Source organism: Tachysurus fulvidraco, chromosome 12 (genome assembly GCF_022655615.1).
Source record: "Tachysurus fulvidraco isolate hzauxx_2018 chromosome 12, HZAU_PFXX_2.0, whole genome shotgun sequence".
Lineage (NCBI taxonomy): Eukaryota > Metazoa > Chordata > Actinopteri > Siluriformes > Bagridae > Tachysurus > Tachysurus fulvidraco.
The window spans coordinates 10,444,952-10,462,254 of NC_062529.1; the positions used below are offsets into that span (position 1 = coordinate 10,444,952).

General features: G+C 36.5%; 1 protein-coding gene across 1 annotated transcript; it reads left to right on the forward strand.

Annotated features, from left to right (window-relative positions):
- The first annotated feature begins 828 nt into the window (after positions 1–828).
- tmem229b (transmembrane protein 229B) lies at positions 829–16,021 on the forward strand. The gene is made up of 2 exons (XM_027172100.2): positions 829–1,150; positions 13,787–16,021. The coding sequence occupies exon 2, from the start codon at positions 13,830–13,832 to the stop codon at positions 14,385–14,387; it is 558 nt and encodes a 185-aa protein (XP_027027901.1). The 5' UTR covers positions 829–1,150; positions 13,787–13,829; the 3' UTR covers positions 14,388–16,021.
- The last annotated feature ends 1,282 nt before the right edge of the window (positions 16,022–17,303 follow it).

Genomic DNA, 17,303 nt, shown 5'->3' on the forward strand with positions numbered 1-17,303 from the left:
ACTTTTTGCATTCTTGAAAGAATTTCATGTGTGTGCCTTTTTTAATACAATGTTATAATGTCTTCATCACACACACTCAGGAAAATGGTTTTATTGATGGATTTGTGTGGAATGCATTCTAAGTCAAATAGTATTGATGAAAAAAATGTTTTATAAAGAGCTTTAGCAATGGCCTCCTGGTAGGGAATATAGTCTACAAGTGTTGTATGTTTCTAGCAGTGGTTCTTTAGTGTGATTAGACAGAATGTGCTAAATATAAAATAACATGGTTCTAGTTATCACTGAAAGTTTTATATAGTCTTCAGTGTATCAAGGTGAGTTTCCTCTGGGTTCTATGTTTTCCTCCCACCTCTCAAACACATTCCAGTAGGTGGTCTGGTGACCCTAAATTGCTATGAATGAGTGTGTGAAGGTGTATAGTGGACTGGATGAAAAGGTTAATGGAAGTAAAAGATGATAATCTGTGATTCTGAATAATCATTTCGATCGACAACTCCAAGAACAAATGAGTGAAGAATTGTTGATTGAAATGTTCTTTTATGGCATTGCACAAGGCTCGTACTTCAGAGGCGGATAGAAATGGTATACCTAGAAAATTTGGCCATGCTAAGTAACCCTTAGGAACATTTATTCCTTTGAGTATATACATGACAGGACTATGCAACATTGCGTAATTTTATTTATTTATATGCATAAAATTGCTTTTATATGCAAGAGTGATGAAAAATGTGAATGCCTTTCTGGGGAAGACAAACTGGGGAAAATTACCTTTAACCTTGAGCGTGTGAGTGTGTATGCGTGTGTGGCGTGTGTGTGCGCGCGCGCGTGCGCACTGTCAGTGCAGTGTGTTGGAGAGCAGCGCGCCAGCAGTGAAGCAGTTAACACTGAGCACAGTGCAGTAGTGCCGGACACCGGAGCGCGGCTCTGAGCATGTGCTGTTCCTGCTGCAGTGAAGGAAAATGTGTCAGTTATCATTGGAGAGTATAAGGGAGGAGAGAGGGAGAGGGAGAGGGAGGTTAGCCGGGGCAAACACACGACGAGAGGGAACTGATGCGACCATGTTCCTGTTTCGCCTTTTGTCCTCTGCATGATTACAATGAACTGTCAAAGGGTCGATCCCACACTCACTGCAGTGCCACAATAAAACACGGTAAGACTTTTCACTGAAGCTTGGACTTGTTACTCATTAAGATGCCTTTGGTTCACTTGCTGGCCTATTTCTAGATTATTATTATTATTATTGTTGTTGTTGTTGTTGTTGTTGTTGTTGTTGTTGTTTAAATCCTTGGCTTTAAATCGCGTAACTCTGCTGAAGATCCTGAGAGCGCATCCGAGCTTCTGATGAATTTCTATTCATTTTGTGCAACTGTCCGTCACGCACCTGGTGTGTGTGTGTGTGTGTGTGTGTGTGTGTGTGTGTGTGTGTGTGTGTGTGTGTGTGTGTGTGTGCAGCGTTGCATTCAGGCATAAGACCTTTTACTAAATAGAACCTGAGGTGTTTAACACACGAGCTGCGTCGCTGATGCAGCCTGAACTAACGCTGAACTGTATCATGTACATTTATGAGCAGCGTCATTCGCTCAGTCGTTGCTTGGAGAAGTGCCGGTACACACACACACACACACACACACACACACACACACCGCACACACACAAATACACGCATATATATATATATACACACACACACACACACACACACACACACACAAATACACGCATACACACTCAAATACACACGCATAAACACACACACACCATACACACACCACACACTATACACACCATTCCACACACACATACATCACACACATACACCACACACACAGACACACACTATACACTCCACACACACATACACCACACACACACACACACACACACACACACACACACTCGTGTACATTTTCACACTGTTTTCACACACTATTCAGCAGCGGGACGGTTTCATCTTAAACTGATGTGACTTTATGTTCAGGTGAAGTGGAGGGAAATAGATGAAACCATAGACACAGTAACACATCTTCGCTTTGCAGCTTGTCACGCTTCCAGATTTGAACTCATTTGCTCTGGTTACATCCACTTTAAACTAGCCTTCATGAGGAACTCATCTTAAAATCATGTAACTTTATGTGCTTAGATCATTTTCTCCACTGAAAATTAAAAAAGACACTTTTAGGGTATTTGCTTTAGACCCCAGCTTCATATGTATACTACACATTGTTCTTTTTATTTTGACTATAGTATAAACCAGATTGCAAAACAGTGGTGTAATATTAAAGCATACAGATTAGAGCAATAACATGATTATGATTTCACAACATTTGTACTTTTTAAACTTTCTTTTTCTTTTATGTGTGTTATCTTAATTAACCTATAAATGGCAATGAGTCTTTTAAAAGACAGCCTAATTGTTACCTATTGTTTTTCAGCCAAAAACATTCACAATAACTTAGAGCTTTTTCTAAAGGTTGCGTTCATATTCATATTTTTAAACGATGACACAGTGAATTGATTTCAGTAACGGAGCATGTATAGGAGTATGAGATCCTGTGCAATATATTGACTGCTTACTGAAACATATTGAGCCTTATCAAACACAAGAACACCAAAAGACATATCACTATACTTGTTTTTGTTTTCTCTTGCATCTCTTAGAGTAAACAGGTTTCATATGCTTTCCAGTAATAAGCCTGAATAATCTCTTTTTTCTAGTTATTAAAACAGATTCCCATTTATACACATGTACGACAATTACTGTATATAATAGTTTTTAATATTATTTTACTATTTTATAAATTTTTTCAAATTATTTATTAGACTATTTTCATTAAAACAAATACTGCTTTCTTTGAATAGACATAGGCAAAAAGTCCATGTGTTCTAGGAAAAAAATGGTTTTAATTAAATAATAACTAATAAAGTAGGGGTGCAGACCTTTCTGGTGTCTTAGTGGCAAGTTTTCCCCTCATCTTTGTGATTACCATTAGACCTCATAAAAAAATACTAACAAGGTCAAAACCTTGGCGTTATGATAACAAGTTTAGGTTTTGAGATAGTAGCATTCAATCTGTTACATTAGCTCCATGTTTTATTTGCAATTATTCCCGATAAGACAAACCTGCTGTAAAAAGCGCAATAGTGATACAGATATATGATGGTTAAGTTGTGCTTGACCTTTTCCTCATGGTTCAGATGAAAAAGCTGCAGAATATTTGCCCTTGTTCTCCAGAGCACTAGAGTGTCTGATCCTCAGTCAGTCTGATCCTCAGAGCACAACTGATTAAATGAGGATTTGGCTTGAGTGAAATGAGTTCCTGTGCACTGCAGGCGGTTTTAACACTCCACATCAAAATCTTGTGCTAATCATACTTGCTTTGAATCCTTTCTGGTCCATTTTCCATGCTTCAATTAAACTAAGTCCAAAAACAAAAAAAATCCTTGTATGGATCCTGTGACTAGACTGACAGCGGTGAGATTCCTATTAGAGCATATATATATATATAGTGTCTAAGCTGGATTGGTTTTTACCTGAAGAAGCTGTGTAATGTAATTAAGCGATTTGATAATCGCTTAATTACTTCTAACAAAGAACAAAAGAGCTGCACCTAAAGCTATACAAGCTCTGTTCAATTCTCTTTTCCCCTGAGCTGCTGGAGTCTGGTGCTGGCCTGGCTGGGCTGACAGGATGAATTAGGGTCACTGGGAAGTCCCTCTCTATTTTGGCAGAATAAGTGCTTGGTACTAAGCACATTAAAATAAAAGTGTTCACGGTTAGTGGAAATCAATTATATAAAACATATGTATTAAGAGATCGATGAAATACAAGGATTTAAAGAAAGTCTGAGACCACGTTAAGAAACTGGGATTATTTATTTATTTATTTTAAAATATATATATTTTTATTTTGAAAAATAAGGAATTTTTTAATATATTCATCAGGCAAGATTTCTAGGTCACTCTATAAGTAACTTGTTCATTATTGCACAAAAAGTCAAATTTTTGGAGGTTAATCCCATCCATTGAAGCGCATTTTCAGATGGCACTCCGGTGGTTTTAATCTAACATGGATCATTAGGTTTAACACAGAGGTATAGAGTCCATGACAGCATTTGTGAGTGCTGTCATTAAAGCAAAAGAAGTTCTAAGCTTATATAAACATTTGTAAGATGTACAGTACGTCTCAATGAAGTTGATGCTACTGTTAAGGTCATTTATTTGTATTAAAATAAATCAGATTTAAAAAAAAAAAACAGCAAAATAGAAGCATTTTCTTATTTTTTGACCCCAATGTAGTTCTTTCCAATTTTGTGTTTTTATTTTTTGAAGTAAAAACTATTGGATTAAAATGAAACATCTAGTCGGTAATCACTTAAATTAAAGTACCTCCCTGAATGAAACCAATTCATCTTGATTGGAGCTGTAGTAGTCTTGCAATAGGAGTAGTTCATTATAGCACAAAGGCAACTGATCTCACACTCAGCATGAATTCTTATGAACCCAAGCAAAAGCTTGCTACGTCATGCTGCTTTGTTAATTATGTAGCTTGCCAGTTTCCACATTCATGTTGCTAAATCTTGCCTTTTTAAGCCTCGGAAGGTCCTAATCCCCTCATTATGACCAATATTATGCTGTCTGGAGGGCTTAGGGCATTCTCAGGGTCTTTGATTCAGTCCAAGAACCTGAAGACAAAAGCAGCAGCTGTTAGACCTCTGAGTCTTTCACTGCATTTAAAAAGTATGTACCAGCAGCACTACAACAAATTCAACTAAAATATGGAGGGAAGGCTTAACTATTGCATAGTTTATAACATGCATAATTGTGTGAAAGCTTTATGGTGCAAAAATAAAAGGTAAAATTGAATACCTTTTAGTCGAAAGAGAAAGAGAGAGAGAGAGAGAGAGAGAGAGAGAGAGAGAGAGAGAGAGAGAGAGAGAGAGAGAGAGAGAGAGAGAGAGAGAGAAACAGACTAATAGCTGTTTTGGAACTTTTAAATAGAGAGTGTTCAAGATCGTTGGAGCGCTCTCATGTCTTTTGATCCCTTCCTTCCATTTGTACAACATCCTTTTAAGTTATAATGATCTTAAGACCTGGCTTTAAATGGGAAATATTGTAGAAGAATTTGTTTCTTTTACAGACCGCAACATAAAGCTCATGAAAGCCAAATATATATAACAGTATATAGTATTGGACTGACATATTACTTTTTTTCATTTTGGAGTCCTGTGTAATGTACTTATAATAATAATAATAATACATTTTATTTAAAGGCGCCTTTCTAACACTCAAGGTCACCGTACAAAAGAAGAAGAAAAACAACAAAAAAAAAATATATAGTTATACAATACTTACATAGAAAAAAAAAAAAAAAACAAAACAAAAAAAAAAAAAAACAATTGGACCAACATTACAAATCATGATCTAGAATATGCTAAACTAAACAGATGAGTTTTAAGCTGAGATTTAAATGATGAAAGAGAATCAATATTACGGAGCTCAGATGGAAGTGAGTTCCAGAGCTGAGGTGCAGAGTAACTGAAAGCTCTGTTCCCCATCGTTACAAGACGGACAGAGGGAACAATGAAATGAGTGGAAGAAGAAGACCTAAGAGTGCGAGTTGGTTTTGGAGTATGAAGAAGATCAAGAAGATATGAAGGTGCAAGATTGTGGATAGCTTTAAATGTTAGAAGAAGAATTTTATACTTGATACGAAAATTAATGGGAAGCCAGTGTAGCTGTTCCAGAACAGGTGTAATATGATGGATAGAGGGAGTACGAGTGATAATACGGGCAGAAGAGTTTTGAACGAGTTGCAGCTTATGAAGGGTTTTGTGAGGAAGCCCAATAAGAAGAGAATTACAGTAGTCAAGCCGGGAGGTAACTAGACTGTGAATAAGAGTGGTGGTAGATTGAGTGGTGAGAAAGGAACGAAGCCTATTGATATTTCGAAGGTGAAAGTATGCAGCCCGAGTAACATTATTTACATGTGAGGTAAAAGAAAGGGTACTATCAAAGATGACACCAAGACTCTTAACCTGAGATGAGGGAGCTATGAGAGATTCATCAATGGAAATAAGAAAATTCGAAAATTTGTTAAGCACAGTTTTTGTGCCTATAAGGAGAAATTCTGTTTTATTGCTATTTAGTTAAGAAAATTTGCTGAAAACCATGATTTTATGTCAATGAGACAATCAGAAAGAGCAGATGGAGGGAGTTTGGAATGTGGTTTTGTGGAAAGGTAGAGCTGGGTGTCATCCGCATAGCAATGAAACTTAACCTGATGTTTATGAAAAATATGACCAAGGGGTAAAAGGTAAGTAATAAATAACAAAGGGCCAAGAACAGAGCCCTGGGGAACACCAGAGGTAACGGAAACTACAGAAGAGGTGAATGATTTTAGTTGAACAAACTGTGTGCGATCAGAGAGATATGAATGAAACCATTTCAGAGGCGTGTTGGTGATGCCAATAGTGGAAAGCCTGTCTAAAAGAATATCGTGGGAAATTGTATCAAAAGCTGCACTCAGATCAAGGAGAAGGAGGATGGATAGTAAACCAGAATCAGCTGCTATAAGCAAATCGTTTGTGACTTTTAATAGAGCTGTTTCAGTGCTATGAAATGGGCGAAAACCAGATTGGAATTGTTCATATAGATTATTGCCAGACAAGTGGATATGAAGTTGAGCAGCAACAACTTTTTCCAAAATTTTAGAAATGAAAGGAAGATTAGAAATAGGACGAAAATGATTAAGGTTGTATGGAATGACCAGTGCCTTTATTTGTATCTTAAGAGCAAACTGGTGCTGAGCATTTTATTACAAATCAATTTAAAGAATAATTTAATCTAATTTAAAGTGATCCAGTACAATTCGAGATCTACCAGCTCCAGTTGGTCTCTGCGATACTAAAGAGGAGATGTGAACTCCATGTGATCTTTTGCATCAATACAACATTTGTCAGATTGTATATTTATAATCACACCCTCCAGTGTCACCCATATGAGGATGGGTTCCCCTTTGAGTCTGGTTCCTCTCAAGGTTTCTTCCTTACCATCTAAGGGAGTTTTTCCCTGCCACTGCTGCCCGAGTCACCTCAGACTTGCTCATTGGGGATAAATACAAACACATTTACATGTATCTAATATTAATCTTGAATTTTGTATTCTATTAATCTTTATATTACTCCTTATAATAACCTGTTCTGTGTTTATGTTCTGTAAAGCTGCTTTGAGACAATGTCAAATGTAAAAAGTGCTATACAAATAAATTTGAATTGAATTGAATTAAATTTTATTTGTGTAGCACTTTGGATGGCCATTGTCACACAGTGGATTGACAGAAATAGATCAATTCAGGATATACTGTACATTTTATATGTATAAAAACAATGGAATTTCTGTTTAAATTAAATTCAGCACCCAGAAACAATGCAAGACACAACATGCTAGTGTTTATGTGTGAAACGACAATACTTTTGTGTGAAATATGAGCATCAGATGCTGGCCCTCTGCTCTGGAGTCCTATCAGTGAAAATCATATCTGATAAGAAGAATAAAGGCTCTTTGCACTCAAGAGCCAATATGCTGCCCTGAAGTAACTGAGCTGCCTATGCTATTGATCTACTGCCATTTATTTTGTGCAGAGTGGAGTGAAATCATGGCAGAAACCCAAAGTCCTCATCAGCATCCTCTGTACATTGCAAGAATAAGAATGCACGCTCGTTAATTCTTCCAATGTCGGAAAGTAGTAAACAGGGCAAAATTCCTGTCATGGAGAATACTGAGCACAGCATTCAGGAAGCTTACTCAAAGTATTTTATCACTGAGTCAAAGAACAGGTAATGCTTCTCTAAAGGCTTGTCTGCAGCTCTCTTGTGGCAAAGGACAGAGTGATCTGGATGACGGTTAGTGGAGAAAATCTGTCTGTCAGCAGGAACATTTATCTTTGATAACACCTTGAGTCCTCCAGTTATTATACAAGAACAAAATGTCTCTGTTTTCATAATACAGACAGAGCTGATAGGGTACTCATAGAGACAGTGGTGGCTCAAGCGATTAAGGCTCTGAGTTGTTGATTGGAAGATCAGGGTTCAAGCCCTAGTACTGCCAAGCTGCCACTGTTGGGCCCCTGAGCATGGCCCTTAACTCTCAGTGCTCCAGTGGCGCTGTATCGTGGCTCACCATGCACTCCGAACCCATCGTCCAAAGTTGGTATATGCAAAAAAAGAATTTCACTGTGCAGTAATGTAGAAATAAAATATGCAAAATAAAGGTTTTTATGCGTACAGTACAGTGTATGTGAAATTTTCTCACAGACATATAACAACAAAATGTTCTTATACATGGCTTAAGATGAATGATGTTATTTTAGAACAATCCACTAAATCCTGGTGAAATTAGGAGAATTAAATCTGCCACCAATTCAAAATCACATTCAATTATTCTGCCCTTAGCGAGCCATTTTAAAGATATTTGGAAACCTTCTATTATAAAGCAGCTTTGCTGATGATGACATAGCACTAATTTCATTTTGTTAGATTCGAATACAATGTACTGTATTTCCTAGTGAATCAGATTTAATTAAAAATTATATATACTTTTATTTCTTAGTCCCTGCCAAATTTGGAATTTGCTACGATAACTGAATCTACTGGATTTTTCTGCCTATAACATAATTCTATGTTTCATATAATAACATAATTCAAATTTCCTTAATATATATAATAAGGATAAGGATAAATTTAATAAGCACTGTGGTTTAAAAACTCAGTCTGTCTAAAGTTCTATAAACCTTGTGTGATTTCCTCACATAGTGAATGCCATGCTTTGATAAATATGTTTTAATAGTGGACAAAAACCTAATCAATTCAGTTTGTAATCGCTTTCCAGTTGTCAAAATGTCAGTTCTGCTCCTGCACAACATGGCGCAGTGTTATAGGTGGTGTGATATGATCTAACACAAACTAGAGGGCTGTACGGTGTAAAAGAGACCACATATAAAAAAGTTCACACTGTTTAACTGATCTGGATAAATATCCTCAAATTTAAACGGAAGATTGCAATAATTCATTATTTTATGGAAGCCTGCTGATGTAACAATATTTTTTTATCAAAGTCCAAATATGTATAGACTGTATTTGTGGAATCACAGTTATCTTGAATATCTGTAACATAATATAACAAATTCCATCCCTTCTTTCCACCCCATGTTATTTTGTAAATTGGTATTGCATAGCTTGCCTAGAGATCATGTTGCTCGATCTATACCGAACTATTGTATCATATTGTATTGATGTACTCATTATGAGTAGGTTGAAAGGATCTATTCCGGGAATCAGAAACTCTGAGCAGACAGGTTTGTTTACATACAACATAAAAGCCAGCATTTATGAAAGGATACACGAGCCGTTTCCTTACCACAGACAGCACGGCAACAGGGTCAGATAGTGTAACGGTTTCCCCACTGTTTTTATCAGAAATATCACATTATGAAATAAATACTCTTCACTGATTGGTTTACACAATCAAGAGCTAGTACCAGTATAATCAGCCATCAATGACTGCTGCCAACATTGAAAGAAAATAATTTTTTTTTTGCATAAATGTCTTTATTTTATTTGTTTGTATGTATTATTAGAACATAATGATAGACTTGTTTCTGATTAACCTAATGAAGGGTTTTCTAAATAGTAGATTAGTTGGATTACTGTGATCAGAGATCCTGTGAGTCAAACAGTCAGGTTAACAGGCTTGATGGAAAACAGTCTAGTCGAACATTAGATGTATGTAGGAAATACTGGAACTGTAGTTTCAGCCACTTTAGTTATTCACCCCTGCGGTTTAGTATCAGGCACGTTGCATGATGTAACCCTGGATGAATGCAAGCCGTCTAGTCCCTATGGGAGCAAAACATTCAAATAACATGCTTCACAGTTGGGGAGCTTTTCTTTATTTTTGGGATGTTGCTTTTTGAAGCATGACATTGTATAAATTTAACGCCAACTTTTTATCCGAGCACAGGATGTTGTTCTAGTGTAGCTGTGGAATATGCAGGGGGTCTTTTCACAAGCTTGAAATGAACAGCAATGCTTTTACAGACAATAGTGTTATTTTTTTCTAACCTCAATGAACCATACTCCTGTTCAGTGAATTTTTCTTCTTATGATAGACTCACAAACCCAGAGCATTAGCTAGTACGTTGTGCAAGAAATGCATGATTTTTCAGGTTCTATAGATGTGCTTTCACTGTACATTGTGGAACACCATCTTTAGTTAAATTCACGCTTACAACATGTCTTATGTTTGAAATTTTCAGGTTGGAGGCCAAAGACTTTCAAATTCCTTTTAAATTCCTTAAATATCTCTTTTATATAGGATGTAAATAATTTGAGCAGAATCATGTTTGTAAAAAAAAAAATAAAAGCAGTTAATTAAATTGTGCATCTTTTATTTAGCAGGCCAGCAGGTCAACCTGGAGACTTTCTTGTCCTGCAAACTCTTCAAAACTTCAGTTATTCAAAAGGTCATGATCCTGGGGTTCACATACAATTTCCAGCTATGATCTAATTTAATACATGTTTCTTAATTGTTATATTGTGAGTTAAGCTATTACTATAAACTGCTATTTTTTTTTTTCAACAAAAGTGTAGAAAATATACTTTATATTATTATTCCAACTGTTTCTGGATATCAATCTATTGCTTTTCTTGTGTGTTGCTTGGAAATAAAGCAAATGTGTTGGTCATGTGATGGTACTAGCTGTTAATGAGACCAAATTTTTTACTAGGACAAATGGTGCTCTTTCTAATTAGCTCTCTTAGCTCTCTGCCGTTTTTCTCATACATGAGCTCACTGATGCCCATGATTGTGTAGTGTACCCATGATTAGCTCTGATTGACAGGGAAAAGGAAGTATGTAATCCCACCCTTAAAACTTATCAATGATGACTGACTCGCAGATTATTTGGATTTTAGGAAGATTTCATATATAAAATCTCTCTAATTCTAGAGGATTCATGCCAACTTTTTTATACAATGGTTTATAAAAGAGAGCTCATATCTGACTCTGTTCAGCCTGAGTTCCTGGGAGTGTCAATAAAAGCCTAACTGTGTAACAATCAATATCATTGCTGACTGAAAAGCCAACAGCTGGGGGATGGGATATGAAAACAAGTGACAAAAACAAACATGCAGATATACTGTACGTCAGGTAGTGCAAAACATGTTAGGGTGCAAAATTTTCATTATTTAAAAAGAAACTGTTTTAAATTTGTGAGTTTCTTAATACAATGTGAACGCCACTTTAATACCTAGTATCATTTTCTTTCTTCTTTAAAAGATAAAATACAAAGGAGATTTAAAACAGAGGTTTGGATTAAAAGAACAGTATTTTAGCAGTGTTTTTTCCATTAATTCATACATTTGCTCAAATTAACAAAACAGATTTCTTGCTTTTTTGTTTCAAAGACTTGAGATTACCTTAAAATGCATTATAATACTCAATACATGTGAATTATTCACTGTGAAAAATTTTCATAATATTGACATTAACATTCCTTTTTTTTACTTTTAACCTTAATTAACATTATTTTTTTATGTTGTTAATTTTGTTGTCATGGTAGAAATATATGAACATTTGCATCGATAATATACATTTAAATTAGTTTAAATAAAGTATTTTAAATAAAACTATATTATTAGTTTAAATAAAGTGTTTAAATAAAACTATATTATAGTTAAACAGTTTTTATCCTATTCAATTCCTCCTAAATTGTCTGCCTCCTACAACATTTCACACATTGTCATCCTGCATAAATGAACATTTATGCCAATTTGAATGTGAATTTAGTCTCTAAAGCTTCTGGTCTACAAGCATTAAAACCCTCACTCATTCATTTTCTACCGCTTATCCGAACTCTTGGGTCACGGGGAGCCTGTGCCTATCTCAGGCGTCATCGGGCATCAAGGCAGGATACACCCTGGATGGAGTGCCAACCCATCGCAGGGCACACACACACACTCTCATTCACTCATGCAATCACACACTGCAGACATTTTTCCAGAGATGCCAATCAACCTACCATGCATGTCTTTGGACCGGGGGAGGAAACTGGAGTATCCAGAGGAAACCCCCGAGGCACGGGGAGAACATGCAAACTCCGCACACACACAAGGCGGAGACGGGAATCGAACCCCGACCCTGGAGGTGTGAGGCGAACGTGCTAAACACAAAGCCACCGTGCCCCCCTGCTTTAAATCCACATCCCAATAATGCATATTTTGGCAGCACAGCTTTTGGGTGGAATAATAAGTCTATTTCTACTTGTAATCCTATTCAGTAATCTTATGTTTATAGGATAGGAAAAATTGCTATCTTTTTATACCGTTCAGATATTTTTGTAATCTTTGGTTATGAAGAAATATTCAGGTAGTTTTGGTTTCTTTCCCAGTCACCTGGCAAATTCTGGATACACACATCAACATGTATACAAACCTTTCTCTGCTGAAAACATACTTTAATAAAGCTGAATCTCTGAAAAACACGCTGACTACACAACACTCCATGTTGTTCATCTTTAACTCTTATACTCAATGCAGAAATGAACATTGTTCTGGAACCACTGTGAAATAACTAGTACTATGCCACTAATAGCTAGCAGCCCAGATTATGTGCTTGTGGTCGAGATGCCCAATGATAGAATGGTCTATTTTTGAGTAATGGATGCTGGGAATTGCAAGCACAACATTGATAGTGGCAATTAAAATCAGTAGTCTTCTGAGGCTGAGAGTTGAAATATTGCTCTATTCAATAGTGTGTAAATCGTACATTTTCATAAGCAAATATGAAGCAGTATGTCCTGAATTGCACTTGTCTTGCTGATGAATTGAACTTTTATTACATATCTAGACAGTTTTGTGAGGTCCACTCTGAGAAATATAATCTCTTTCATTGTTATTGTACCATGACCCCAAATGTACCAAATACTTTCCAGACTGTTCACTTTAAATAATTCAGATATGGTGTACAGTTACATGTCAGGGAACGTTATATATATATAGTATATTAGTAGGTTACATTCTACTTTATCGAGAGGTTGCATATTGCTATTTGAACCTGAGAAGCTACATGGGAGGTGAAAAATAAAATAAAACAAACCAGAAGCCACCTACATTTTTTTTATGAAGTTAAAAAAAGCACTTTGTAACATGGTCCAGTCCGGGGTGTTCTTGTAGTTACTTTTACTGTATGTTGGAACTCAGAGATTATATCAGAGCATATTGGTTTAAGTTCTCAGTTTACATCAACAGCAAGTTTCCAGTTCTCAGCCCTGAATGTTGCACAACACTCACACCTCCACTGTATGCTTGGGTCAGGCTGAATCGGGCGGATAGGTGGGTGGATTTGAGGTTGGTTTTCTGAGCTGAGCTTCACAAAGGCTCAGTGTTGTAGTTATTTGTAGGAAACACTTGTTTGGAGAAAAGAGCTCAGTTTAGTGGCATGATATTTCTTTTGTTCATAAAAGCACGGACAAAGCGTAATTCAACTTGGTGGTTTCTTCACAGTCACTTCACAGTCCTCAGTCCTCGATGATAGGATGAGGTGTGTGTGTGTTTTTGGATGGACAGTAAAGGCAGATAATTTATATGACCGTGCATAGATTATGTAACCAATAGAATATTTTACTTCATGTCTGTTGACTGGCACATGCATCATCACTTTTTTTTTTACAACATTTGAGATTTTATGTATAAACCTACTGTAATGTCCTGTTGCTTTATCTGTCTTTCAGCAAGACCCCCAGAGTTTTCAAAGGATCAAACGGCCCAGTCACCATGGCAACAGCGATGACCCCTGAGCCCCTGACGCCGCTGTCCCGGTGGTATCTGTATGCCATCCATGGCTACTTCTGCGAAGTCATGTTTACAGCAGCATGGGAGTTTGTGGTCAATTGCAACTGGAAGTTCCCTGGTGTGACGAGCGTGTGGGCACTTTTTATCTATGGAACATGCATCCTGATAGTTGAGCGCATGTACCTGCACCTGCGGGATCGCTGCAATGTCTTGCTGCGTTGCTTCATATACACCCTGTGGACATACATGTGGGAGTTTGGAACAGGGTTACTGCTGCGGCAATTCAACGCCTGCCCTTGGGACTACTCACAATTCAAGTACAACTTCATGGGCTTGATAACGGCCGAATATGCCTTGCCTTGGTTCTGTGCGTCGCTCATCGTGGAGCGTCTGGTCATTCGCAACACATTGCGGCTGCGCTTTGACGAGTGGCCTGAGCCTGGCCAGGTTGGAGGAGGTGGAAGCGGAGAAAGAGGAGAAGGAAGAAGAGGAGCCAGAGAAGTGGCCACCAATGCCAATGGCTATGTGAAAGTGGACTGAGTGAGAGTTGTCATTTTCCCCTATAGATCTTTAAAATTGTATTTGCTTTTCTTTTCTCTTGAAGGTGTTTTTCAGCTTTCTCCTTTTCCACCCATTATCTGGGAGAGAGATGTTAAGATTCAGGTGTGGATCAGTAAAAAAAAAGAAAACCGCAGCTACACTAAGGTCTGTGGTATTGGTGCCTCACAGATGAGAACTGCATTTTCTGCAATAGTGTCCAATTTCTTATACGCCTCATTTTGGCATCCCCTTGTATCCTATTACGACAGGGGAAACAGAGGATTTTATTGTGGACTTTGTATCATTTGGTCATTCCTGTACTGTCGGTCTGCTTCAGCAACAGTAGGAGGAATAAGGAGCAAGAAAAATACATGAAAGCTTACATTTTTGTCAGGGAAATAAAATATTGAAAAACGGACCAGAAAATAACAAAATTGAAAAATGGACCAGAAAATAACAAATGCTAAATACAAACCCAATATTTTTAGCATATTAAAATAAAGTGTGTAGTAGCACAAGCAAATAACTATTAGGATAAAAAATTTTACTTGTTGAATTTGTTATTTATTTATTCATATTTATCTAATGCTAGTTAAGTAACTTATTATAGGCTTATAGTATGTTGTATACTGTGCCCTAAAGTAATGCATTGAACTTGAATCTAGTGTTTTTATACTGAACAACAAAAAAAGAATGCTTGAACATGCATGAGAATAGTGTCTTCCAGATTTTTTAACAAGAGGCAAATCTAAAAATATATTCTATAAAGAGAATTGTGTTTATTTTTAATCACATGGATTAAGACACAAAGGAGTACTGTACTGTATTCACTTGTACTGCTGATAGTTAGGATTTAAATATGGAATGTTTTAAAATTTTGTGTGAATATCTTGAAAAGAGTGTTAAGAGTGATGAGATGTGATCAGCTGCTATGTTCTTTCTTTCCTTCTCTAATATATCCTGTATTAATCAAAATTGACCAGGCATTGTGCACTAAAGTCCTTAAACTAATAATAATAATAATAATAATAATAATAATAATAATAATAATAATAATAATAATAATAATAAAAACAGCTTTTTAAGGCTTTAGAATGAAAAGTCCAAACATGAAAAAAAAACTAAGCAAAAAATGGGCTAAAACAATTTTTGTACATTAATTAACAACATTAACATTAACAACTTAATGCATGTTAAAAAATGGTTATCTTAAATATAATTTAAAAATGTTTTTATTGTATCCAAGTAGATCAACAGTGAAGTTAAAAACCCAGAATATCCCATTCGTTCAATAAATAGAAATAATGCATTTCTTTTTATTGAAAAAACTATTCACAGTAAAAAAAAAAAATCTGAATTCAAGATCTTTTTAAAGATAATACAAAAGAGTCAAGTGTCATTTAGCAGCTTCCATGTAAAAAAGGAGGATGTTAACTGGCATGCAGTGTAGACTAATGAAAGTGTCAGTGAAAATTGTCCTAAGGTTTGATAATCAGGAGAACATTTCCAATATTAAAATGAGAACACATGGTCATCTTTGGCGTCTTATTTCACAGGGGTATAAAAATAAAGTGACACCATGAAGTAGCAGGAGATTTTAAATAAAAAATCTGGCAGCCTCTGCCACAAAGTTACAACTGGGTCATTCTTGGATCTTTCAACAGGACAGTGATCCAAAAAATACATCCACATCCACACAGAAATGGTTCAGAGACCACAGTCTTTTTACATGAGTGTGTGTGTGTGTGTGTGTGTGTGTGTGTGTGTGTGTGTGTGTGTGTGTGTGTGTGTGTGTGTGTGTGTGTGTGTGTGTGTGTGTGTAGTATTGTGATTTGGGAATCATAAGCATCAAAGTAATAAACCAATAAGAGATGAGAAAAGCAGACATTCTATCTAACACTGATTCTTGTGGGACTTCTCTGTGTGTCAGTGGAGCAGAGCAAACCTGAGACAAAATGCTGCCTATGTAAAAGCTAAGTCTGAATCACTTACAGGCTGTAGTAGTGACTCCCATGGGCTTCCCCTGGTGGATGATGAGAATATGATGCCATACTTTAAAGCCATTATTGCACCAGTAGAATACCAAATATACAGTAGCACCAAGACAAGTATATCATATTTGACCTCAGATTTACAGTTATGAGAAGAAGAAAGTACCCAGCACATTGGGGGAAGGATGATGACTTGAGCTGGTTTTGCAACCATATAACCTGGAAATCTTGGGAGACAATGCTAAACACCACTTTATACCAGAACAATCTTCAAATGTAAGGCTATCTGTCCAACAGCTTAAACTGGGCTGAAATTAGTTCATGAAACAGGACAATGGTTCTAAAAAGACACCAGCAAATATCGAAGGCTGAACAAGACAAATGTGTTGGAAAGTCCAGACCTCACTCTACTGTGATACTGTAGCATCTTAAGAGACCTGAACACCCTCAGTTCACAACATAAATGAACTTAAGCAATGTTGTAAAGAAGAGCAGGCCAAAGGTTCTCCAAGATGATGTAATAGACTGAAACTCCTAAACACATCTTTTACTTCAAATTATTGTTGCTTAAAATGGTAAATGGTAGTGAATTATAATTTGTACTTATACTTTCCCTCATGGTTTAAAAGATTTTGTTTACTTTATGGAAAAAATGACCACTACTGAAATTGCTTATTGAGATCTTGTGTTTGTAGGTTATTAAGAACCACATTATTGTTACTGAGGAAATGGTAGCGTAGTGGTAGCCAAGGCATACTGGGCAGAAGGTTATGAGTTCAAAGCCCAGGATCACCAAGCTGTCACTGTCGGGCCTTGAGCAAGACCTTCAACTGCTCAGCTGTATGAATGTAATTTGCTTTGGATAAGGGCATATTTCAAAACATTCTTATTTATATACAGTATGCTTTTAGTTTTCCCCTTAACT

What these genes read in the sequence shown, in the direction of transcription:
- tmem229b (XM_027172100.2), top strand. Translation starts at nt 13,830, where the DNA reads ATGGCAACAGCGATGACCCCTGAGCCCCTGACGCCGCTGTCCCGGTGG.